Source organism: Eretmochelys imbricata, chromosome 23 (genome assembly GCF_965152235.1).
Source record: "Eretmochelys imbricata isolate rEreImb1 chromosome 23, rEreImb1.hap1, whole genome shotgun sequence".
In the NCBI taxonomy this organism is placed as follows: domain Eukaryota; kingdom Metazoa; phylum Chordata; order Testudines; family Cheloniidae; genus Eretmochelys; species Eretmochelys imbricata.
In genome coordinates, this window is record NC_135594.1 from 2744589 (window position 1) to 2767291 (window position 22703).

At 67.0% G+C, this 22703-nt stretch overlaps 2 protein-coding genes across 4 annotated transcripts; one reads left to right on the forward strand and one right to left on the reverse strand.

Annotated features, from left to right (window-relative positions):
* Positions 1-642: 642 nt before the first annotated feature.
* On the forward strand, positions 643-7369 carry FAM98C (family with sequence similarity 98 member C). Of its 2 annotated transcripts, XM_077840260.1 has the most exons (8): positions 643-752; positions 1967-2112; positions 2912-3046; positions 3378-3562; positions 4523-4606; positions 5111-5227; positions 6077-6244; positions 6515-7369. In XM_077840260.1, exons 1-8 carry the CDS (start codon positions 733-735, stop codon positions 6647-6649), a joined length of 990 nt encoding a protein of 329 aa, XP_077696386.1. In that variant the 5' UTR covers positions 643-732; the 3' UTR covers positions 6650-7369. The 2 variants fall into 2 exon arrangements, with proteins under 2 accessions (XP_077696386.1, XP_077696387.1); XM_077840261.1 differs by lacking the exon at positions 4523-4606.
* Positions 7370-7497: 128 nt separating this feature from the next.
* RASGRP4 (RAS guanyl releasing protein 4) lies at positions 7498-22295 on the reverse strand. 2 transcript variants are annotated; one of them, XM_077840255.1, is made up of 17 exons: positions 22082-22295; positions 17881-18077; positions 17304-17409; positions 16923-16985; positions 16396-16524; positions 15754-15895; positions 14135-14308; positions 13491-13607; positions 12889-13221; positions 12173-12253; positions 11971-12075; positions 10438-10547; positions 10033-10177; positions 9533-9569; positions 9121-9243; positions 8545-8765; positions 7498-8355 (listed from the first exon to the last, which is right to left on the reverse strand). In XM_077840255.1, the coding sequence occupies exons 1-17, from the start codon at positions 22102-22104 to the stop codon at positions 8155-8157; spliced, it is 2307 nt and encodes a 768-aa protein (XP_077696381.1). In that variant the 5' UTR covers positions 22105-22295; the 3' UTR covers positions 7498-8154. The 2 variants fall into 2 exon arrangements, with proteins under 2 accessions (XP_077696381.1, XP_077696382.1); XM_077840256.1 differs by having other exon boundaries at positions 7501-8355; positions 12949-13221.
* Positions 22296-22703: the final 408 nt, after the last annotated feature.

The following is a 22703-nucleotide window of genomic DNA, read 5'->3' on the forward strand; positions in this document are numbered from 1 at the left end:
AATGAAAGACTCTAGTTGAGAGGCAGGTTATATGGGGGAAAGAGGCTGTGATTGGCTGGGAGGCAGGTTATATGGGGGGAAAGCAGCTGTGATTGGCTGGCAGGCGGGTTATATGGGAAGAGGAGGCTCTGGTTGGCTGGCAGGTGGGTTATATGGGAGGAGGAGGCTCTGGTTGGCTGGCAGGCGGGTTATATGGGAAGCGGAGGCTCTGGTTGGCTGGCAGGCGGGTTATATGGGAAGCGGAGGCTCTGGTTGGCTGGCAGGCGGGTTATATGGGAGGAGGAGGCTCTGGTTGGCTGGCAGGCGGGTTATATGGGAGGAGGAGGCTCTGGTTGGCTGGCAGGCGGGTTATATGGGAGGAGGAGGCTCTGGTTGGCTGGCAGGCGGGTTATATGGGAAGCGGAGGCTCTGGTTGGCTGGCAGGCGGGTCATATGGGAAGAGGAGGCTCTGGTTGGCTGGGCAATGGGTGACGGGTGGGGAGGCTGCGGTTGGTTGAGTGGTGGGAGATTGGCTGGGAGGCGGGTGAGAGCGGAAGGGGAGGCTCTCATTGGCTGGGAGTCGTTATTCTACCTTCAGCCAATCCGCTTCCTAGCCTCCCGAGCCCCGCCCACGCCGTCCCCGTAGCCAATCGGGGTGCAGAGGGGGCGGGGCCCGTGCGTGGCTGCTCTGCGCCCTGCTGGGAGACTTTGAACTTGGGGCCGGGCCGTGGCGCGCGGCGCTGACCCTGGGCCATGGAGCAGCGGCCGGCTGGGTAGGGGCGGCTCGGCGCGGGGAGCTGGGGGGGTAGCGTGGGGGACGTGGGTGCAGGGGGCTGTGGGGATGGAGTGGGGGGCGTGCCCGGGGGGCTTGAGGTGCAGGGGGTTGGGGGGGGTGGAATGGGGTGTGTGCCGGGGGGGGCGTGGGGTGCTGGGGGGGTGGGCGTGCCCGGGGGGCTGGAGGAGTGGAGTGGGGGGCGTGCACAGGGTGCGTGGGGCGTGCCCGGGGGGCTGGAGGAGTGGAGTGGAGTGGGGGGCGTGCACAGCGTGCGTGGGGCGGGGGGGGTGGGCGTGCCCGCGGGGCTGGGGGAGTGGAGTGGAGTGGAGTGGGGTCGGGGCATGCAGGGGGCTGGGGGAGTGGAGTGGAGGGCATGCCTGGGGTTGGGGGAGTGGAGTGGGGGGGTGCACAGGGGGCATGGAGTGCAGGGGGTTGGGTGGGTGGAGTGGGGGCATGGGATGGGGGGCGTGGGGCTGGGGGGGGCGTGCCCAGGGGGCTGGGGGAGTGGCGTGGGGTGCGTGCACAGGTGGCATGGAGTGCAGGGGGTTGGGGGAGTGGAGTAGGGGGCGTGCCTGGGGTTGGGGGAGTGGAGTGGAGTGGAGTGGGGGGCGTGCCCGGGGGAGTGGGGTTGGGGGAGTGGTGTGGGGTGCGTGCACAGGGGGCATGGAGTGCAGGGGGTTGGGAGAGTGGAGTGGGGGGCGTGGAGTGCAGGGGGTTGGGGGAGTGGAGTGGGGGGCATGCGTGGGGGGCGTGGGGTGCAGGGGGTTGGGGGAGTGGAGTGGGTGCATGCCTGGGGAGGGTAGAGTGGGGTGTGTGGGGCAGGGGGTTGAGGGGGTGGAGTGGGGTGCGTGCATGGGGGTGTGGGAGGAGGGGGCAGTGGGTGTGGACGGTACATAGCTGGGGGGATGTAGGAGCAGGGGGCTGGGTTCTGGGGTTGCGGGGGCTGGGAATCAGTGGGTGTAGAGGTTCTGGGGCTGGAGGGTGGGGGAGCAGGGCTCTGGGGGAGATGGATGTGAGGGGGGACAGGGAGACCTAAATGTTCCAGGGTGAACAGGGAGGTGGGTGCAGTGGGGGGAATAGGTGCAACTTTGGGGAAGAGTTGGGGGGTGGGGGGCAGTGGGGGGCCTGGCACACTGGCAGGGGGAGCTGGTGGTCGGATCTGGGCTCGGCTGCCAGGTCTGTGGGGCGCTGAGCCCTGCCCCGTGTGCCCAGGTCCCTGGGGCCGCTCTCCGAGGAAACCTTTGTCCGCCTGGCCGAGGCCGGGGTGCGGAGCCCCGAGTTCACCGCGCTTTGCGCCCAGCTGGTGGCGGAGCTCCGAGCCCTCTGCCCCCTGGAGGAGGACCTCAGTCCCACCAGCGGTGAGTTACCTGCCGGGAAATGAGGAGGGAGGGGGCTGGCCCGCCGGGGGTGGGGAGTGGGACACGGGGCCTTTCCTCCAGCGGCCCTGGTGATGCTGTGACCTGCCTGACACCAACCCCGGAGTGACAGGGGAGCTCCACTCCCAGCTGGGTCCCCTGGGTTCGTTATCACAGATAATCATACGGGCAGCGTAATTACACCCTGGGGAGGAAGCGTATCCCAGTGGTTAGAGACCTGGGATAAGTTTCCTGCCCTGCCATGGACTCCCTGTGTGACCTTGGCCAAGGCACCTAGCTTCTCTGTGCCTCAGTTTCCCTATATGTGTAATAGGGATAATAGCTCTGCCCTGCCCTCCCAGCAGGGTGGTGAGAATAGATATACTCTGGGGTGCTCAGATGCTATGGTTATGGGGCACACAGATCTGCCAGAGAGAGAGAGAGTGTTGTTAACCTGCAGAACTGGCTGCAGCAGGATGTTGTGGAGGCAGATACACCCCAGTTAGTGATCCAACGGTTTATCACAAGAGTAATCCCATTTCCACACACACATCCCGCGCTCAAGCCAGCCAGTCCCCTGCCCTGGGGCTGGATGGGAGCCAGTGCCCCCTGGGGGAAAGGCCCCGTGCCCCATTCCCCACCCCCTGTCCTGGGGCGTTCCCTCCCGAAGAGGCAGGGCTTGCTCCAGTAGCGGGGTGTTGGCTGTGCAGCCCGCCCACTCCGTGGGGTGGGGTGGGGGGGGCGGAAGCATGCCAGGGGCGCGGGGCCCAGGGATTCATCAGTCTCTCCTGTTCTGGTGCAGGCCCTGAAGATGCCGAGACTTTCCAGATTGAGCTGAGCGGGCTGCTGCAAGAGCTGCATTGTCCCTACCCCGCGCTCACCACGGGGGACGTGACCGCCCGGCTGGGCAGCGCCCACAGCTGCCTCCAGCTGCTGTGTGAGTGACGGCGGGAAGGGCCCTCGCTAGTCGGTAGCCAGGACTCCAGGGTCCTATTCCCGACTCTCCCAGAGGAGTGGGGTCTAGGGGTTGGGGGAGAGCCAGGACTCCTGGGTTCTATCCCAGCTCTGGGAGGGGAGTGGGGTCTAAGCAGATGGTCTGGAAGTGGGGAATCGAACGCAGGAGTCCTAGTAGCCCTGGGCCAGATAAAGATCCCCGCCCCAGGGGGCCGGCACATGTCTGACACCCGGTGCCCAGAGCGCCCCCTCTGCCTTGCCAGCCGCAGCCAGAAGAGCCCCGTGTCTCTCTCACCCCCGTGTTCTCTCCCAAGGCTTCCTGAGCTCAGAGCTGCAGGCCGCCCGGCTCCTGAGCTGGAAACGCCCCCCTTCGCCGCAGCAGGGAGAGGGGGCCGACGCTGCCCGGCGGGAGCTGCGGCTCATCAGCCAGGCGCTGGGCAGGCCGGAGCCGGCCCCGACCTGCCCCGTTCCCCAGCTCCTGGAGGACATAAAATCCAAGGTGAGGAGTCAGATGCACCGATTGTTGGGAGAGCTTCAGGGCGCCTGGGGCTCGGGGACCTTTCCCCTCTGGGGGCGCCAGCTCCAATCCGGCTGGCTTGGGGGGGGCAGGGAATGGGACATGGGGCCTTTCCCCTCTAGGGGGCGCCAGCCCCAATCCGGCTGGCTCGGGGGGCAGGGAATGGGACATGGGGCCTTTCCCCTCTAGGGGGCACTAGCCCTGATCCAGCTGGCTTGGGGGGGGCAGGGAATGGGACATGGGGCCTTTCCCCTCTAGGGGGCGCTAGCCCTGATCCAGCCGGCTCGGGGGGCAGGGAATGGGACACGGGGCCTTTCCCCTCTAGGGGGCGCCAGCCCTGATCCAGCTGGCTCGGGGGGCAGGGAATGGGACATGGGGCCTCCCCCTCTAGGGGGCGCCAGCCCTGATCCAGCTGGCTCGGGGGGCAGGGAATGGGACACGGGGCCTTTCCCCTCTAGGGGGCGCCAGCCCTGATCCAGCTGGCTCGGGGGGCAGGGAATGGGACATGGGGCCTCCCCCTCTAGGGGGCGCCAGCCCTGATCCAGCTGGCTCGGGGGGCAGGGAATGGGACATGGGGCCTTTCCCCTCTAGGGGGCGCCAGCCCTGATCCAGCTGGCTCGGGGGGCAGGGAATGGGACACGGGGCCTTTCCCCTCTAGGGGGCACCAGCCCTGATCCAGCTGGCTCGGGGGGCAGGGAATGGGACACGGGGCCTTTCCCCTCGAGGGGGCGCCAGCCCCGATCCGCCCTCAGGGCAGGGGCTTGGCGGCAGCTCCGAGGCACCGTGCCGTACAATGAATAAACAGGGCACCCCAGCTGCAGGACGACAAGCCCCTGTTGCTGTCTCAGGCTGCTGGAGCCGCCCGGCAGGTGTCGCCTTTCCCTCGCCGGCTGCAGTTGCCCGCGCCATGTCTCCCTGCTTAATTCGCGTTCTCCCCCCTAGGCAGCGGAGGCCCTGTCCGCGCTGCCCCCCGGCCACCAGGAGATGGCGCCGCTGCTGAGGGCGTCGCTGACAGCTCAGCAGTGGGTACGGAGGGGCGCGGGGGGCGGGGGTCGCGTGGGCCAGCGCAGAACCCGCGGCTTTGCTCCTGGCTCAGGGCTGGCCCTGGGTCAGCTCCCGGCTGCTGCGGAGCCCGGCCTGGGCCGCAGGGTTCAAAAGCAGCCGAAGGGAGTTAGGCCCTTGATTGAATCCCGGCGCCTGACTCCCCTGTTCCTGCCAGAGAATCCCGGTGCCTAACCACCATGCACAGACCCACCCCATTGCATAGGGCTCTTAACAGACCTTCATTAAAGGATCATAACTGGGTTTGATCCCTGGCAGGGGACTGGGGTCTCGTGTGTGTGGGGAGGGGGGCTGGGAGTCAGGATTCCTGGGTTCCGCCCCTGCCTCCCTCTTTGGCTTGGAACAGGTAGCACCCCTCCCTGTTCCTCAGTTTCTCCCCTGAGGGGGGCCAGTGCAGTGGGAGGAAAAGGGGGGGCTGGCTTTCTGGCAGCCTGCAGCTGAGCGGCTGGCTCTGTCCCTCCCGGCTAGGAGGCGCTGGAGGGGATCCGGCGAGCCCTGTGCGCCGAGTACGAATGCCGCAAGCGCATGATGATCACGCGCTTCAACGTCACCCTGCAGTCCTTCCACTGGTCCGAGAGGGCGAAGGTGAGGGGCCGGGGGGATTCCAGTGAGGGGAGAGGCCTGGCTGGTGCCAAGGAATGAGACACGGGGCCTTTCCCCTCTGGGGGGTGCTGCCTCCCATCTGGCCCCAAGGCAGGGACTGGCTGGCTGGGGGGGCAGGGAATGGAACATGGGGCCTTTCCCCTCCGGGGGGCGCCGACTCCCATCCGGCCCTGGGATGGGGACTGGAACGTGGGGCCTTTCCCCTCCGGGGGGCGCCAACTCCCATCCAGCCCCAGGGCGGGGACTGGCTGGCTGGGGGGGCAGGGACTGGAACGTGGGGCCAGCTCTGGCTCCCGTCCGGCCCCGGGGCAGGGACTGGAACATGGGGCCTTTCCCCTCCGGGGGGCACCGGCTCCCGTCCGGCCCCGGGGCAGGGACTGGAACGTGGGGCCTTTCCCCTCCGGGGGGCGCCGGCTCCCGTCCGGCCCTGGGGCGGGGACTGGAACGTGGGGCCTTTCCCCTCCGGGGGGCGCCGACTCCCGTCCGGCCCCGGGGCGGGGACTGGAACGTGGGGCCTTTCCCCTCCGGGGGGCGCCAACTCCCATCCAGCCCCAGGGCGGGGACTGGCTGGCTGGGGGGGCAGGGACTGGAACGTGGGGCCAGCTCTGGCTCCCGTCCGGCCCCGGGGCAGGGACTGGAACGTGGGACCTTTCCCCTCCGGGGGGCACCGGCTCCCGTCCGGCCCCGGGGCAGGGACTGGAACGTGGGGCCTTTCCCCTCCGGGGGGCGCCGGCTCCTGTCTGGAGTTGCTGAGGCTGCGGAGGGGCCGGGTCCCAGGGTGTCTGACCTGGGCTGACGCTGTCTCACCGGGAAGGATTTTTCCTCCCACAGGCCCGCGGCGCCGCCCTGCTGGCTGCCCTCTCCCCGCTGCGGCAGGCTGAGTCGGTCGCCTCCGGCGTCACCCTGGCCCGGCTGCTGGCCGCCCGCGAGGACGCCTCGCGCATTGTCAGTGCCAGCAGCGGGCTCTGCCGCCACCGGACCAGCTGCGCCATCAACAAGGTACGTGCAGCGCCCGGGCCGGGGGGGGGAACACGCAGCACTGCCCCGCAGCCCCGCCCCCATGCAGAGCAGCTTGCTGCCGGTGCACGAGACCCCCCCCCCCCCCCCCCGTGCGTCGCACCAGGACCAGAGCTCCGGCCGGGCCAGGCGCTGGGCCCTTCCCACCCCGCCGTTCGCTCCCTTTCGGGGTGGGTGCAGCGGGGGGAGGAGGGGGCTGGGTGTCTTTCTTGCCTTTTACCTCTGCTCCTGTTTTCCCCACCCCCCTGGCAGGTGCTGATGGGCGGCGTCCCGGACCGAGGGGGCCGCCCCAATGAGATCGAGCCCCCCATGCCCACCTGGGAGAAGAGGCGCGAAGGGGGGGGAGGCCAGCCGCGCTGGGGCCGCCGGAGCAAGAAGAAGAAATGAAGCCCGCTCCGTCTGTGCTGGGAGCTCCCCCCCGTCCCCGCACACACGCTGCAGGGGGGACGGGCAGAACATCCGGGGGGCAAAGACTCAAGGACTCTAGAGCCCCCCTATGCAGAGTGGGCGGTGGAGGGGAGTTGGGGCTCAGAGGGGCTGCTGCCCCCTACAGCCAGGGGGTGATAGAGCAGCTACTGATCAGAGGTCAGGACGCCTGGGTTCCATCCCCAGCTCTGGGAGGGGAGTGGGGTCTGGGGCTCAGAGCAGGGGGGGCTGGGAGCCAGGACTCCTGGGTTCCATCCCCAGCTCTGGGAGGGGAGTGGGGTCTGGTGGCTAGAGCAGGGGGGCTGGGAGCATAAGAAATCAGGCTTGGAAACTCTTGGGAGTGTACCATGTTGCGCTTAACACATTGCCCAGCAGGGGGTGCTGCAGCTTTTGCCTTGGCAAGCGGAACTCGGAGCGGATTGTTTTGGAAGGGGGGTGGGAGGATGATTCTCGTTTGTAAACTGAGGCACGAGGAGGTTGCCTTGCTGGCAGGGAGCGGGAGGGTCCTGCTCCGGGGACCCCGGCGGGCTGCGTTAGGGGGCTGGCAAGTGGGTCTATGCTGTAAATTTCAGGCTCTGGCCTCAGTCAAGGGGTGGGTTTGTACTGTGATCGTTCCCCGCCCACACGTTCTTTAAATGGATCCGGAGGGACCTTCCGAGGGGATTAAAGTGTCGAAGCAAACGGCTGCTTCAGCAAAAGTGCCGGGGCATGGGGAGGGGGGCTGGGGTTTGTCCGCAGCCGGGGAATGTGAGGAGGGTTTGGGCCAAGCAGAGAGGGGCCATGTGATAGTCTCCTGGGCCCCGATCCTGGAGTGCTGCACCCCCCACTCCCCAGCTTGGGGCTCCCCTCCCCCCCAGCTCTGCCAATGCCCAGGCCTGGGAGGGGGTGGGTTAGGGTGGAGGAGCTGGGCTGAAGCTCTGAGCTGGCCTCACCCCGGCCCCTTGATCCCCTTCCCCCTAAGTGCAGGGGGTGGGTCCCGGGCCCTGTTCACCTCTTCCCATGGCCGATAGGCAGTGACTCCATCAGAATCACGTGACCCGAATCCTGGGGTTCAGGGCTCTGAATTTCAGGGGGTTGCGATGCTTGTGTGGGGATCCCCCGTCATGCCCGTTGTTGCCCTGGGCGACGCTGCTGAACACTCTTGCCCGTACCCCCCCCTCCCCTCCAATCTCCATAATTATCTTCACAGCCTAACAAAGGCCAGGAGGGGAAACTGAGGCAAGGCTGGTGGCAGAGTGGTCGACAGGCGCCCCTCAACACGGTGGCATGGAGCAGAGAGGGGGCAGCTGTTGGCCTAGCCCAGGCCCGGCTCGACAAAGACGCATTCCCTTTATTGGGGCCGTGCCCAGGTACAGTCCGGGAGCCAGGCTGCCCAGCCTGGCTTGCTGGGGCCCGAGGGCTTGGGGTCGCGCCGCCGGCTTTGAGTCCCTCGGCGGCGCCGGGAGAGGCGGGCGAGTCCGGCCGGCTCAGGCCTTGGAGTCATGCCGCAGGTGCAGGGAGTCCATCCCTTCCAGGAGCAGGGTGAGCGAAGCCTGGCCGTGGCCCCCCTCCTCCGCCTTGCCCAGGCGCCCCTCGGCCTCGCCCGTCAGCAGCCGCCCGTTCTCCACCTCCAGCTGGGCGTTGCGGCAGTGCAGCCCGATGTTCTCCAGCAGCAGCCGGTTCCGCTCCTGCGGGGGGGGGAGCAGAGCTGTGGGGTGGGGGGGGGGAGCAGGGACCCTGCACAGCTGTGCAAGGGAAGCCCCCTTTAGTCCCAGCCAACTCCACCCGTGGGTGGCCCCATTTGCATCCCCAGTCCCTGGGGGAGGGGGGTCTCCAAAGCCCCCCCCCCCATCGTACCCCTGTTTTGGGGGTCTCACCTTCTCCAGCTCCTGCAGGTGCTCCAGGAGCTTCTGGTCCCTGCTGCAGCCGCCCACCCCGCCGTGGGGCTCGGAGCCCTCCGCTGTGGGGCTGGCGTCGTCCGTCTGCGTCCAGGCGTCCCGAGTCCGCCGCCGGCCAGCTGGCACCCCTGCCAGCACCACGGCCCGCTCCTCTGCCGGCTCGCCCACCGGGGGAAAGGGGAAGGCCTCTTCCTCCGAGCCTGCCGTGGGGAGAGGGGGCCCTTTAACTGGGGCAGGCCACAGGCTGTGCCACTGCCAGGAGTGGGGGGAGATCCACTGACCCAGCCACGGGGGAGAACAGGTGGAGAGGGGGCCCTTTAAATGGGGCTGGCCATGGACTGTGCCACTCTCTGGAAGTGGGGGGGAAGACAGTAGGAAGCAGGGGGTGGGGGGGAGTGTTAACATGCTGTGGCCATTTAAAATGGGTCATGCCACGGGGAGGTCCACGGCCTTGGGGGGAAGAGGGGAGGCCCACGGGTTGTTCCACTGTCCTGGTGAGGGCAGGGGGGATAGACTGCTCCATTGTTGGGGGGGGAGGGGAGGGGGTAACGGTACCTGAGCTGGGGTGCTGTGTGGCGGCACGGGGCGTGCCCCCCTCTGGGGCTCTGGCGTGGAACCTCTTCTTGCACTCCAGCTCCACCAGGTCCTTGCACTGCTTGTGGCAGATCATGCCACAGTCTGGGGGGGGGGGACACACGATACGTGACCTAAGCTGGGGGGCCTGGCATTACCCCACCCCCCCACCCCCGTAGTGCCAGGAGAATCCCCCTCCGCCGTGAGCAGTGCAGGGCTCAGGACACACAGCTGTGCAGTTCTGTCTCCAGCCAGCAGGGGACAGCGCTCAGTAGACAGACGGACATGCATGCTCCACCCTGGGGGCTGCTTAGTCCCATGGGCCCTCTGCTTCTCCCTAGCCCTATTACCAACATTCTCCCCACACACGTTGCCCCATCGGGGCCGCACTTACCCCGACATCTGTACCCCTGCTTGGAGACACCCCAGAGCTAGAGGAGAGAGAGCGGAGCCTGTTAGCTGGGCCTTTTTGGGGGCGGGGGGAGGGGGGGAGTGTTGCATTGTCCCTGTGAAGGGGGGAGGGGATTTTGCAATTGGGGGATTGTTGGGTCTGGACCCCCCCACACACACTGGCAGTGTCCACAAATATAGGGGATGACTAGGGGGAGTTGGGTGGGGGGTTAACCTCCCCCAGTGCTGCCCCCTGGAAGAGTGACGTGGGGCAGGATTCTTAGTGGGGGTGGCTGTAGAGCAGCAGATATTTGGTGCATTCCCTTTCCTGGCCACCTGGGGGGCACTGTGGGGGCAGGGTCTTTGGCCCAGCTGGGGTTTAAAGTACCCCCCACCCTTTCCTGGCTGCCAGGGGGTGCTGTGGGGCAGGGTCTCTGGCAGCCCTGGGATTTGGGGCACCCCTGTCCCGGCTGCTGGGGGGCGCTGGGGGGCAGGGTCACTTACGAAGCCGTTGCAGCTATGGCAGAAGGTGGGTTTCTTGAAGGTGGCCTCCTGGAAGTCGTGCAGGAAGCCGAGGCCCAGCTTGGAGAAGACGGCGCAGGCCCGCATGAAGTAGTCGGTGAGCTCCTGGCGGCTGTAGGGTCCCTCGCTGCCGGGACCGGAACGGGACAGTGAGGGGGCTGCCTTGGAAGTGGGGGGGGGGGAGTGATACTGACAAAGGGGCCTTGCGGGGGAAATTGAGGCATGGAGCCAAGGAGCAACTTGCAGTGAGTCAGAGCTGGGGATAGAACCCGGGACTCCTGGCTCCCAGGCCCCCCTGCGGTAACCACTAGACCCCACTCCCCTCCCAGAGCCAGGGATAGAACCCAGGAGTCCTGGCTCCCAGCCCCCCTCCCGGCACACACTCACCGGTCTTTCCCCAGGCCGTAGAAGGAGAAGGGGAAACTGGCCACAATCTTTTCAAAGTCCTCTTGGGAGATGCAGCCGCGCTGGTCCTGGTCGTAATTCTTAAATACAGACTGTGGGGGAGGGGGGGCATTAACCAGCGGCAACGTAAGCCCATCCCCACGCCTGGCCCCAATACCCACTGGCAGCCCTTCTCCCCCCGCCTGCCCCGATCTAGGGTGGCACCCCGTTCTGACCTCTCAGCCCTTCGGGGTGGGGTGTGGCTGGGGGGAATTGCTTTGTATCTCAGCATCAAATGGACAGATACCCCCCTTTGCCCGCCGGGGGGGGTGGATCCTATATGGTCCTGAGTGTGCCCCCCTCCCCTGAGACAGGCTGCCGGTGGCCGTGCCTGGGCAGCGACTCCCCCAGGGGCTGGTCCATATAAAGGGATAACGGGAGCTGCTCCCCTGAAGGTCCCAGGTTTGAGTCCTGCCCCTTCTAGGCCTTGGGGCAGCATTGACTGCCCAGGGGCTGGGCCCAGCACACAGGGCAGTAAGAGGAGCTGTGTCCGGGCAGGTGCCACCCCCGGCCCGTGTGGGGCTCGGCCCTGGTGGGTCTGGCTACAGCCAATTGATGCCTTTGGCCTTCTGCCCTGGGAGGGGAATGGGTGTCATGCAGAGCGGGGTGGCAGCGTGACACACACCCGCCCCCCGCCCGGCCACTGGGCAGCGTGACACACGCCCCCCGCCCGGCCACTGGGCAGCGTGACACACACCCGCCCCCCGGCCACTGGGCAGCGTGACACACACCCGCCCCCCCGGCCACTGGGCAGCGTGACACACACCCGCCCCCCGGCCCCTGCACTGGGCAGCGTGACACACGCCCCCCGCCCGGCCACTGGGCAGCGTGACACCCGCCCCCTGCCCGGCCCCTGCACTGGGCAGCGTGACACACACCCGCCCCCCGGCCCCTGCACTGGGCAGCGTGACACACGCCCCCCGCCCGGCCACTGGGCAGCGTGACACACACCCGCCCCCCGGCCCCTGGGCAGCGTGACACACACCCGCCCCCCGGCCCCTGGGCAGCGTGACACACACCCGCCCCCCGGCCCCTGCACTGGGCAGCGTGACACACGCCCCCCGCCCGGCCACTGGGCAGCGTGACACACACCCGCCCCCCGGCCCCTGGGCAGCGTGACACACACCCGCCCCCCGGCCCCTGCACTGGGCAGGGTGACACCCGCCCCCCGCCCGGCCACTGGGCAGCGTGACACACACACACCCCCCGCCCGGCCACTGGGCAGCGTGACACACACCCGCCCCCCGGCCACTGGGCAGCGTGACACACACCCGCCCCCCGGCCACTGGGCAGCGTGACACACACCCTGGGCAACTACACACCTGCCCAACACACGTGGCAAACAAACCCCACACCCAGCTGGGGCCTTGGCGCAGGGCAGATGCCCCCCAGCTGGCTTGGGGGCAGGCAGCTACCGGCCGTGTTAGGCTGCCCGAGGCCCCGGGGGGCTGCGCTGAGGGGGGGCACCTGGCTCACCTCCACCATCTGCTGAACGTGTTTGCTGATGGTGAGCCGGTCCGGCTTCGGGGCCACGCCCGGCGCCCACTCCACCACCACGGGGGGTTTGAAGGGTGTGGCCAGCTGCGGGAGGGCAGAAGAAAGGGTCAGACACGAGTGCCTCGAAACAGGGAGAGGAGGGTTGGGGGGGGGTCCCGGTTCAGCTCCCCCCACAGCTTACCAGGGACTTGGGGCAGCGGGGTTCCCGGGCATAGGAGAGCTGGTAGATTTCATCGTCCGTATAGTACAGGTCAAGGGAGAGCTGCGGGGAGGGGCAGAGAAGGGGGTTAGAGGCTTGGGGGGCAGGGTCCCACTGGGAACGACCTTCCCGTACCTACCGGAGAGGGCGTAAGGGGCTGAGATCGCTGCCCCCTGCTGGCCGGGGGCAGAGCCATTTGCACGGGGTGCAATCATGCGATGGCACCGGGGGGGGGGGGAGTTGTGCAATTGCACCACTGTTCCCTGCTGGCAGGTGTGCGTGTGTCACCACGCTCAGCTCGCTGGGCACAGCGTGTGCGCGTGTTTGCACGTGGGGCGGTGGAAGCTAGCCAGTGCCCCTGACCCACTGCTCCCTGCGGGGCAGCCCTGCGACTGGCAGGCTGGGCCGAGGGTGGGAGAAGGGGAGATCTGGGGCATTCCCCCAAGCCCCACCCGTCCTGAGTCCCCTTGCACCTGCACCCCCCCTTGAACACCTGCCTTGCACCTTCTTGCACTCCCACCTTTGCACGCTTCTGCCCATTGAACACCCAGCCCCGGCCTCCTGCACATTTGATCCTGGCCTTCCACACACCTTGCACCACCACCCCTCGCCCACCCCCTTCCACACCCCACCCCCATTCTCCTGCACACCTGACCCAGACATCTCGCACGCCAGACCGTGCCCCCACCCTCGCACACTTGGCCCTGTCCTCGTTCACCCCCACGCCCGCGCTCTGGCACGCCTGGCAGGGGGCTCACCGTGAGCAGGTGCACCAGGTCCTTGTTGGCCTTGAAGGGCGGCGCGGCCTGTTGCAGAGCCCGCAGCTCCAACGCCTGCTGGTAGAGGCCCTGCAGCTTGCTGAGGTTCAGCTGGCCCCCCACGCGGTCGGGCAGCGCCTCGTGCAGGGACACCAGGTCCTTGAGGTGCACCCCCACGATGGGGATCTTGAACCCGGCGCACTCGCCGTAGGCCCGCCGGTAGGCACTGTAGTTGCAGCAGGAGGACAGCAGCTCGGTCATCTCCGCCAGCACCTGGGGGGGCAGGGCGGGGGGAGGCCAGAGGGTCAGAGATCAGGCAGCCTGCCCTCGCCCCCAGCTCTGCGGAGGCGGGGGAGGAGAAATGGCCCTGGGTGGGGGGCGAGCGATGGTCTGGTGGGGGCAGCTTGGAGACGCCCAACGCCCTCCCCCCCCCCCCCGGGCAGAGCCCCCCCGCTCGCAGGCCGCGGGGCCCACAGCCAGTTGCAGGGGGAGGGCTGTGAAGACACGCAGGGCGGGGGGTGCGAGGGGCGGCCGGGGCCCACCTTGGTGACCTCCTGCGGCAGCTGGGCGTGGGTGTCCTTGAGGCGGGAGATGGCGCTGTGGCAAAGCCCGCCCAGCACCGCCATCAGCGTGTTGAAATTCTGCAGCTGGCGCAGCTTCTGGGGGGCAGAGAGTTGGGGGGCGTCAGGCAGCTGGCCCAGTCCCCCCCGCCCCCCCCCCCCCGTCGGGCTCAGGCTTCCCCCCGCTCCGACCCCCCCAGGCCCCTGCGGTCTCACGCGCCTGCTCACATGTGCACACTTGCACGCACACACGAGGATTTTCTTGCACGCGCGCAGCCTCGCACGGTCGCTCGCACGCGCGCATAGATGGGCACCTGCGCGTGCGCACGCCTGTGCCTTCCTGCGTGCAGCCCATGCACACTCGCCTGCACTTTCACACACACGTGCGTGCGCACCCACGCGTGCTCACACCAGTGCACACCCCCATCCATCGGCACTGTCACCCCCACCTCCGTGCAGCCACACGCGCCCCCCCCCGGCACACCCCGATTCCCCCACCCCTCCTGGACCTGCTTTGTGAAAGAGTCTTGGACCCTGCGCCCCCCCCCTTCCCCACAGTGCCCCTTTCAGCCCCCAGCCCCGTGCCGCAGCGCCCCTGGTGGCAGCCAGCGGGAGGGCACCCTCACCTGCGTGACGCGGATGAACTTGGTGAAGACCTCGGCTCGCTGCTGGGGCGTGGGCCGGTTGAGGATCATGACCTGCACCCACTGGGAGATGCTGTTGCAAAGGGCCACGGAGCGTTCCAGGGCCAGGTTTTCCTGCACGGAGCCCTGCAGCACGTAGCTCCTGTAATCCAGGCACTGCCCGGAGCGGTGGGGAGAGCGGGAGAGACAGAGGAGAGCTCAGCAACCAAGGCAGCCGCTGCACTGAGCCACCCTCCGACCCAGGGAGCCAGAGCTGGCCGAGGCCCAGGGGCTAGAGTCAGCTGTGAGATCTATTGAGCTGCTCTCCAGGAGCTGGGGTGAGTGGTGGGATCTACTCTGCCGCTCTCAGAGCTGGGGAGGCAGAGCCAGCCGAGGCCCAGGGGCTGGTGTCAGCAGTGGGATCTATTGAGCTGCTCTCCAGGAGCTGGGGTGAGTGGTGGGATCTACTCTGCCGCTCTCAGAGCTGGGGAGCCAGAGCTGGCCGAGGCCCAGGGGCTAGAGTCAGCTGTGAGATCTATTGAGCTGCTCTCCAGGAGCTGGGGTGAGTGGTGGGATCTACTCTGCCGCTCTCAGAGCTGGGGAGCCAGAGCTGGCCGAGGCCCAGGGGCTAGAGTCAGCTGTGAGATCTATTGAGCTGCTCTCCAGGAGCTGGGGTGAGTGGTGGGATCTACTCTGCCGCTCTCAGAGCTGGGGAGGCAGAGCCAGCCGAGGCCCAGGGGCTAGAGTCAGCTGTGAGATCTATTGAGCTGCTCTCCAGGAGCTGGGGTGAGTGGTGGGATCTACTCTGCCGCTCTCAGGGCTGGGGAGGCAGAGCCGGCCGAGGCCCAGGGGCTGGTGTCAGCAGTGGGATCTATTGAGCTGCTCTCCAGGAGCTGGGGTGAGTGGTGGGATCTACTCTGCCACTCTCAGAGCTGGGGAGGCAGAGCCGGCCGAGGCCCAGGGGCTGGTGTCAGCAGTGGGATCTATTGAGCTGCTCTCCAGGAGCTGGGGTGAGTGGTGGGATCTACTCTGCCGCTCTCAGAGCTGGGGAGGCAGAGCCGGCCGAGGCCCAGGGGCTGGTGTCAGCAGTGGGATCTATTGAGCTGCTCTCCAGGAGCTGGGGTGAGTGGTGGGATCTACTCTGCCGCTCTCAGAGCTGGGGAGGCAGAGCCGGCCGAGGCCCAGGGGCTGGTGTTAGCAGTGGGATCTATTGAGCTGCTCTCCAGGAGCTGGGGTGAGTGGTGGGATCTACTCTGCCGCTCTCAGAGCTGGGGAGGCAGAGCCAGCCGAGGCCCAGGGGCTGGTGTCAGCAGTGGGATCTATTGAGCTGCTCTCCAGGAGCTGGGGTGAGTGGTGGGATCTACTCTGCCGCTCTCAGAGCTGGGGATGCAGAGCCGGCCGAGGCCCAGGGGCTGGTGTGAAAGGTGGGATCTCTCCTGACTCTCTTCCTCTTTCCAGCGCTGCTAAATGCCTCCAGGAGGAGCTTAGAGCGACCACAGCTCGGGACAGCTATTTGCCCCAAAGAGGCGGGGGCTGCGGGGCGGGCGGGCCAGGGGAGGCTGCAGAGGAAGGGGGGTGGCAGGAGGCAGGCGAGGCGCAGGGCCCGGGGGAAGTGCGCTCACCGAGATGCGGCAGAAAGCTTTGAACTCCAGGTAGCTGAGGTGCTCGGCCAGCTCCGCCGCGTCCAGGTGGTCGAAGAGCAGAGACACTTTCCGCTTCTTGTTGCAGCCGGGGCTGCTCTGGTAGCTGACCTTGCGGGTCCAGCTGGGGTGGGGGGGAGGGAGGGGAGCAGGTTAGACGGGCAGAGGTGTGGTGCCCGCACAATCACCCCCTGTCTGTGCACACCCCTGCAGGTGCCCGTGCACACCCACACCCCGTGCACACACTCACTTGTGTACACCCTGCACACCATGCACAAACACACTCACTTGTGCATGCCCCACATACTGGTGCACAAACCCCCATGTGCCCATGCACACTCACGCCCCGTGCACAAACACACTCACTTGTGCATGCCCCACATACTGGTGCACAAACCCCCATGTGCCCATGCACACTCACGCCCCGTGCACAAACACACTCACTTGTGCACACCCATGCATGCTCCCCCATGTGAACAAACACACCCATCCATGCCCAGCCCCAGCCACCTATGCACTCCTACCATCTCCAGACACCTGGGCACACACGCCCTGTGGGCAGCGCAGCGATGCAGGGAAAGGGGAGGCAGGGAGCAGGGGTGGCTGGGCAGGGCCCATCCTTACATGTGGGTCGTGTCCGCTGGCTGGCAGTGCCCGTGACCCTCGGCCTGCACGGCTTGCCAGAGCTCGCCCATGGCCTCCTCCAGCTGGGGCTCCAGGCGAAAGGCCTCGGGGTGATGCGTGATCCAGTACCTGGGCGGGGGGGCGGGAAACATGGGGCAGGGTTCGGGCATCGGCTGCAGGCCACCCCCGCACAGGCACTCCCAGGGAGGGGCAAGGAGCGTTGGGGGAGCGCTGCGGGAACGGGGTGCATTGGAGGGATGGGGAATGTTGGTGGGTGGGGTCAGGGGAGTAGTGCGGGGGTGGGCTGAGCAGTGGGGGGATGGGGGCACGGGTGGAGCAGTGCAGGGGAGCAGTGGGGGGAGAGTGCGGGGGCGGGGGGAGCAGTGGGGCGATTAAGGGTTGGAGGTGGAGAGGAAGCAGTGGATGGATGGGGGGCAGGGGGGAGCTTTGCAGGGGCACGGGAGCAGTGGGGGGATGGGAGGGATGGGGGGAGCAGTGGGGGGATGGGGGGCGCAGGGGGCTCTCACCTGACGAAGTTGCAGATCCGTTGGCGTCTTTCCATCTGATCCTCCCCAGACGCCTCCCGGTAGGTGGCTCCGAGTTAAGGCTCCATCCCCCTTGGAATCCCCAGGAATAGAACCCAGGAGTCCTGAGAGCTCCCCTGCCACCCCCGGCTTGCTGCTGTCCACACAGCCCCCCCTGCTGGGGGTGAACCGCCCTTCCCACGTCCCTCCCCCCGCCCCCGTCAGGGCAGCTCCCAGCCCAGCCAGAGGGGGGCACCGCTGAGCACCCAGAGACCCATCCCTGCCCCAGTCTGACCTCAGCCCCCCTCCCGCCCGCTGCACCGGGAGCTCCCGGCCTGGCCTGGGGACCCCAGGGGGGAGGGCCGGGCTGCAGGGGGAGGATATAGCGCCAGGAGGTGGCGGGCGAGGTCAGCCGAGGGCACCACCCAGCTGTGGACGGTCAGGGTCATGTTCACCGTGTAGTCGCTACGGCACAGGGTTCCGTCCGGGGCTGGGGAGGCAACGGCAGGGGAAGGGTTAATGGCACCGGGGGGAGGGCAGGGGGCCGTGAGGAATGTTAATGGGGGCAGGGGGGACATTTGCCGCATGGAACGGGGCAGCTGGATTCCACCCCATTGGGAGTCACGAGTTGGCCGCTCTCAGCCCTTCTCCTCCGTGGGTAGTGGGTGTACCTGTCAGGGCAGGGGGCTGCGGGTCGGGAGTGAGGGGCACCGGCAGAGCTGGGGGCGGGGGGAGCCCAGGGCTGCGGGTCGGGAGTGAGGGGCACCGGCAGAGCTGGGGCGGGGGGAGCCCAGGGCTGCGGGTCGGGAGTGAGGGGCACCGGCAGAGCTGGGGCGCGGGGAGCCCAGGGCTGCGGGTCAGGAGTGAGGGGCACCGGCAGAGCTGGGGGCGGGGGGAGCCCAGGGCTGCGGGTCGGGAGTGAGGGGCACCAGCAGAGCTGGAGGGGGGGCAGCCCCCTTACCGAAGGAGTTGAGACATTTCTCGATGAGCTGCTCCAGGCTGCAGGTCTTGGTGAGCTCCCCCAGTGCCAGGCTGGCCATAACCGTGTTGATCTCCCTGGGGGTGGGGCAGGTCATTCGACGCCGGTTCTGCCGCTGGCGGATCTTGCCGGAGCCGGAGCCGGGGCTGGTGGGGCAGGGACATTCCGCCCGCGACTTCCTGAGAGGGAGGGGGCCAGTCGGGGGGTCACTTCTCACTTGCTGCCCAGGTCCTGCGACCGCTGAGGCCCTGGGACCAAACTAGCGTTCTGCCTCCCAGGCACCCCGGCTCTAACCACTAAACCCCACTCCCCTCCCAGAGCCAGGCAGAGAACCCAGGAGTCCTGGCTCCCAGCTCCCCCGCTCTAACCACTCGACCCCACTCCCAGACTCCCGAGCTAGGATAGAACCCAGGAGTCCTGGATCCTGGCCCCCTCCCCTCTTGAGCTTCTTGCGGTGCGAAAGCCAAATTAAAAGAAAAACAGAAAAAGGGAAACTGAGCCTAGGAAAGGGGAAGTGCGAAGCTGGCTCTGTCGGAGGCAGGAGAATAGGCCCCACAGCCCCTTCCCCTGGCATGGCAGACCTGGGACCCCCGCATGTGGGCCCCACGCCGGCTGGGTCTTCCCCAGAGCCCCCTGCCCCGCTATGGGATTCGGTAGCTGGGCAGCCCGGTGTTCGCCCTGGCCCGCGGCGAGGACCAGAGACAACCATGGCGACGGAGCCAGTCCCAGGGTGGGAGGAGGGACTTGTGGGACCCAAAGCAATGCACATGCCAGGCTGGGGCTGCCTGGCTGATGCCAGAGAGAGGGCTGAGGAGGGTTTGCCAGGCCAGAGCCGGGGGCGGGGTCTGGCTTTAATGTAACGAGTAATCAGTAGCGCAGGTTGCGTGACAAGGCATGTGGAGCGGACGGGCACCACTGTCGTGGGTGCTTTACAACCACTAGACCCCACTCCCCTCCCAGAGCTGGGGATAGAACCCAGGAGCCCTGGCTCCCAGCCCCCCCTGCTCTAACCACTAGACCCCACTCCCCTCCCAGAGCTGGGGATAGAACCCAGGCGTCCCGGCTCCCTGCCCCTGCTTTAAGCATGTTTCTATGTGTTAACCCCACAAGTGGATCCGACGGATTTGGCTCCACATTGGCACTGTTTGGCTCAGCGTTTGCCCCGCCCCCACGGGCCGCTCTCAACCCCAAACTCGGGGTGCCCAGAGGGGGGAGCAGCCCTGGTTCCAATTCACCCCCTGCAGCCTTCCCGCGCCTGCAAAGCCGGGTGGCTTCCTGCCCCTTTCCCGGCAGGGGCATCAGCCCTGCTTCTGCATTTCCAGCAGCCGCATTGCGCCATGGCCCACAGCACCAGGCCCCCACCTCCTCCCGTGGGCAGGCTGCTGGCTGAGCAGGGAGGACCTGGGGGGTGCCCAGAACAATTCCCTTCCCCCTCCATCGCCTCTTGCCCAATGCCCTTCCATGCCACAGGACTGCACTGCGGGGAAGGCTCATACCGCCTGCTGGTTTGGGGGGCTTTTGTCTGTGCTGCCAAGCCCCCCTGCTCTAACCACTGGACCCCACTCCCATCCCAGCGCTGTGGATAGAACCCAGCAGTCCTAGCTCCCAGCCCTCCCTGCTCTAAGCACTGGACCCCACTCCCCTCCCAGAGCCAGGGATAGAACCCAGGAGTCCTGGCTCCCAGCACCCCCCCGCTCTCAGCACTGGACCCCACTCCCCTCCCAGAGCCAGGGATAGAACCCAGGAGTCCTGGCTCCCAGCCCCCTGCTCTCACCTCTAGGCCCTCTAGATCCCAGATGCTGGAGGAGCTGGAAGGTAACGGACCTTTTCTCTCTCCGGGTTCTAGCTGAGGTTCTAGGTCACCCTAAGAGTCACCATCTTCTACCATCAGTTCAGTGATCTTTAGCCAGCCGGTCCCCCAGCCCACCCAGCCACCTCTACGGCCGGTCCCCTGGCCCACGCAGCCCACTCTACGGCCAGTCCCCCACCCACGCAGCCCACTCTACGGCCTGTCCCCCGGCCCACACAGCCCACTCTACGGCCGGTCCCCCGGCCCACCCAGCCACCTCTACGGCCGGTCCCCCGGCTCATCCAGCCACCTCTACGGCCGGTCCCCCGGCTCATCCAGCCAACTGTACGGCCGGTCCCCAGGCCCATGCAGCCAAAAGTACGGCCGGTCCCCCGCCCCACTCAGCCAACTCTACGGCCTGTCCCCCGGCCCACGCAGCCCACTCTACGGCCGGTCCCCCGGCCCACGCAGCCCACTCTACGGCCGGTCCCCCGGCCCATCCAGCCACCTCTACGGCCGGTCCCCCGGCACACCCAGCCACCTCTACGGCCGGTCCCCTGGCCCACCCAGCCACCTCTACGGCTAGTCCCCGGGCCACCCAGCCAACTCTACGGCCTGTCCCACGGCCCATCCAGCCACCTCTACAGCCGGTCCCCCGGCACACCCAGCCACCTCTACAGCCGGTCCCCCAGCCCACGCAGCCCACTCTACGGCCAGTCCCCAGGCCTATCCAGCCACCTCTACGGCCTCTCCCCCGGCCCACGCAACCCACTCTACGGCCGGTCCCCCGGCCCATCCAGCCACCTCTACAGCCGGTCCCCAGGCCCACGCAGCCTCCTCTACGGCCGGTCCCCCGGCCCACCCAGCCAACTGTACGGCCGGTCCCCTGGCCCATTCAGCCACCTCTACGGCCGGTCCCCCGGCCCATGCAGCCACCTCTACGGCCGGTCCCCCGGCCCATGCAGCCAGCTGTACGGCTGGTCCCCCGGCCCATGCTGCCCACGTTACGGCCTGTCACCCGGTCCATCCAGCCACCTCTACGGCCAGTCCCCCTGCCCACCGAGCCACCTCTACGATCGGTCCCACAGCCCACCCAGCCCATTGTATGGCCAGTCTGATGACCCACCCAGCCAACCCCACAGCCACTGCAATCAACAAATCCACTGTCTGCCCGGTGCCCACAAGCAACCACCCTCCGAACTGTGGGACAGCTGCACCCACCCACGCACCCAGCTCTCTGAGCACCCAGCATCGCCACTCTCTGGCCATAGTGGTTCTCCCTCCACTCACGCCTCACTCAAGTGACTTACCTGTGGACTCTACATTTCCCCCAGCTGTGCCCACTGCCACCCACTGCAGCTCTGCGCCCCCGTCCCTGGGGGCATCAGGCTCTTTAAGGGTAAGGTGCTAATGAGGCAGGACCCCTGCACAGGCCCTGGGCATGGGCAAATGGGGGGCAGTTTCCTTCCCTTACATCCAGGATTGCCCAGGAATCTGCAAGCCCTGAGATGCTCAGCAACATCAGGCAACTAAATCCACTGCCGAGAACAAGATTGTGGGGTGGACCGGCTGGCTCGTGGGGTGCAGGGAATGGGAAATGAGGCCTTTCCCCTCTAGGCCCCAGGGTGGGGACTGTCTGGCCCTGGGGGTAGAAATGAGGACCCCCTTTCCTCTCTAGGGGACACTGCTCATCCAGCCCCAGGGTGGGAGGCTGGCTGGCTCAGGGGGGACCAGGAATGGGGCATGGGGCCTTTCCCCTCTAGGGGGCGCTGGCTCTGATTTGGCCCCAGGGCAGGGACTGACTGGCTCTGGGGGGGGGGTACGAATGGGACCCCCTTTCCCCTATAGGGGGCGCTGGTTGCAATCCATCCTCAAGTTGGGTCCTCTGGCATCAGCCGACTGTAACCTCCCTGAGCAACATCCCCGGAAGACGCTCACCCACCTCCCCGGCCCCGCAGGCGCTGAGATCCTTACGAAGTGGGTGGCTTGGCCGGCCAAGTGTCAGGCCGCTCCCTCTCTTCTCACCAGCCCTTCTGCGACAGGCCAGCCGAGCTCTGAGTGGCCCCCGGCAAGCGCTGGCCCTCCTGAGCCACGGGCTGCTCCATGAACATGGCAGAGCCTTTCCCGTGCCCGACCCCAGAGGTGGCTGCATTCCTCCATGGGGCCAGGCGCGACTTTCGCCGCCCGCTCGCTGTGGACGTGGCCAGCCTTTGGCAGTGCCATCTCGGGAAGTGAAAAGACGATGTTTTGAGGGGGTGGGGGGAATTGCTACTGAAATGACTGAAAAGGAGAAGCCACGCAGACTGAAACAGCCGCCCAGGGCCACAAGGAAAGCCCCAGCCGATGACAGGAGCCAGCATCTTTCAACGCGAACCAACTCAGCCTCCTGCTTACCTCTTACTCTCTTTTCTGTTCATGGCCGAGCTAAGCTGGGGTTAGCTAGGGTGTGTAAACACTCCCCCACCTCGCTCCCACGACATGCAGCTGCTAGATCCCTCGGCTTGGCTTCCCCACGGTCATTTGCGTCCTTGTGCACGAGAGAAAGAAAAGAAAACTCATGAACAAGCTCTCGGCTGTGGGCTCCGGGGCGGGACCTGAATCTGCGGCCAAGCTGAGTCAAAAGGAACTGGTAACGTTTGTGCTGATGGGTGATAAAAAAGGAACTGGCTTATATGTGTGATGTCAGGACAGTGGGCTGTGTGTGTGAGAGACAGAGAGCCAATTTATGTGTGTCCGCAACAGGGGAAAGAACCCAGGAGTCCTGCCTCTCTTTCCCCCTTTAACCACCCAATCATGCTCCACTTCCAAATCCAGGAAGAGAACCCAGAAGCCCTGACTCACACTCACCTCCTCTAACCACTAGACCCCACTCCCCTCCCTTCCCAGAGCTGGGGAGAGAACCCAGGACCCCTGACTCACAGTCACCGCCTCTAACCACTAGATCCCACTCCCCTCCCTAAGCTGGGAACAGGACCCAGGAGTCCTGACTCCCGGTCACCTGCTCCAACCACTAGAC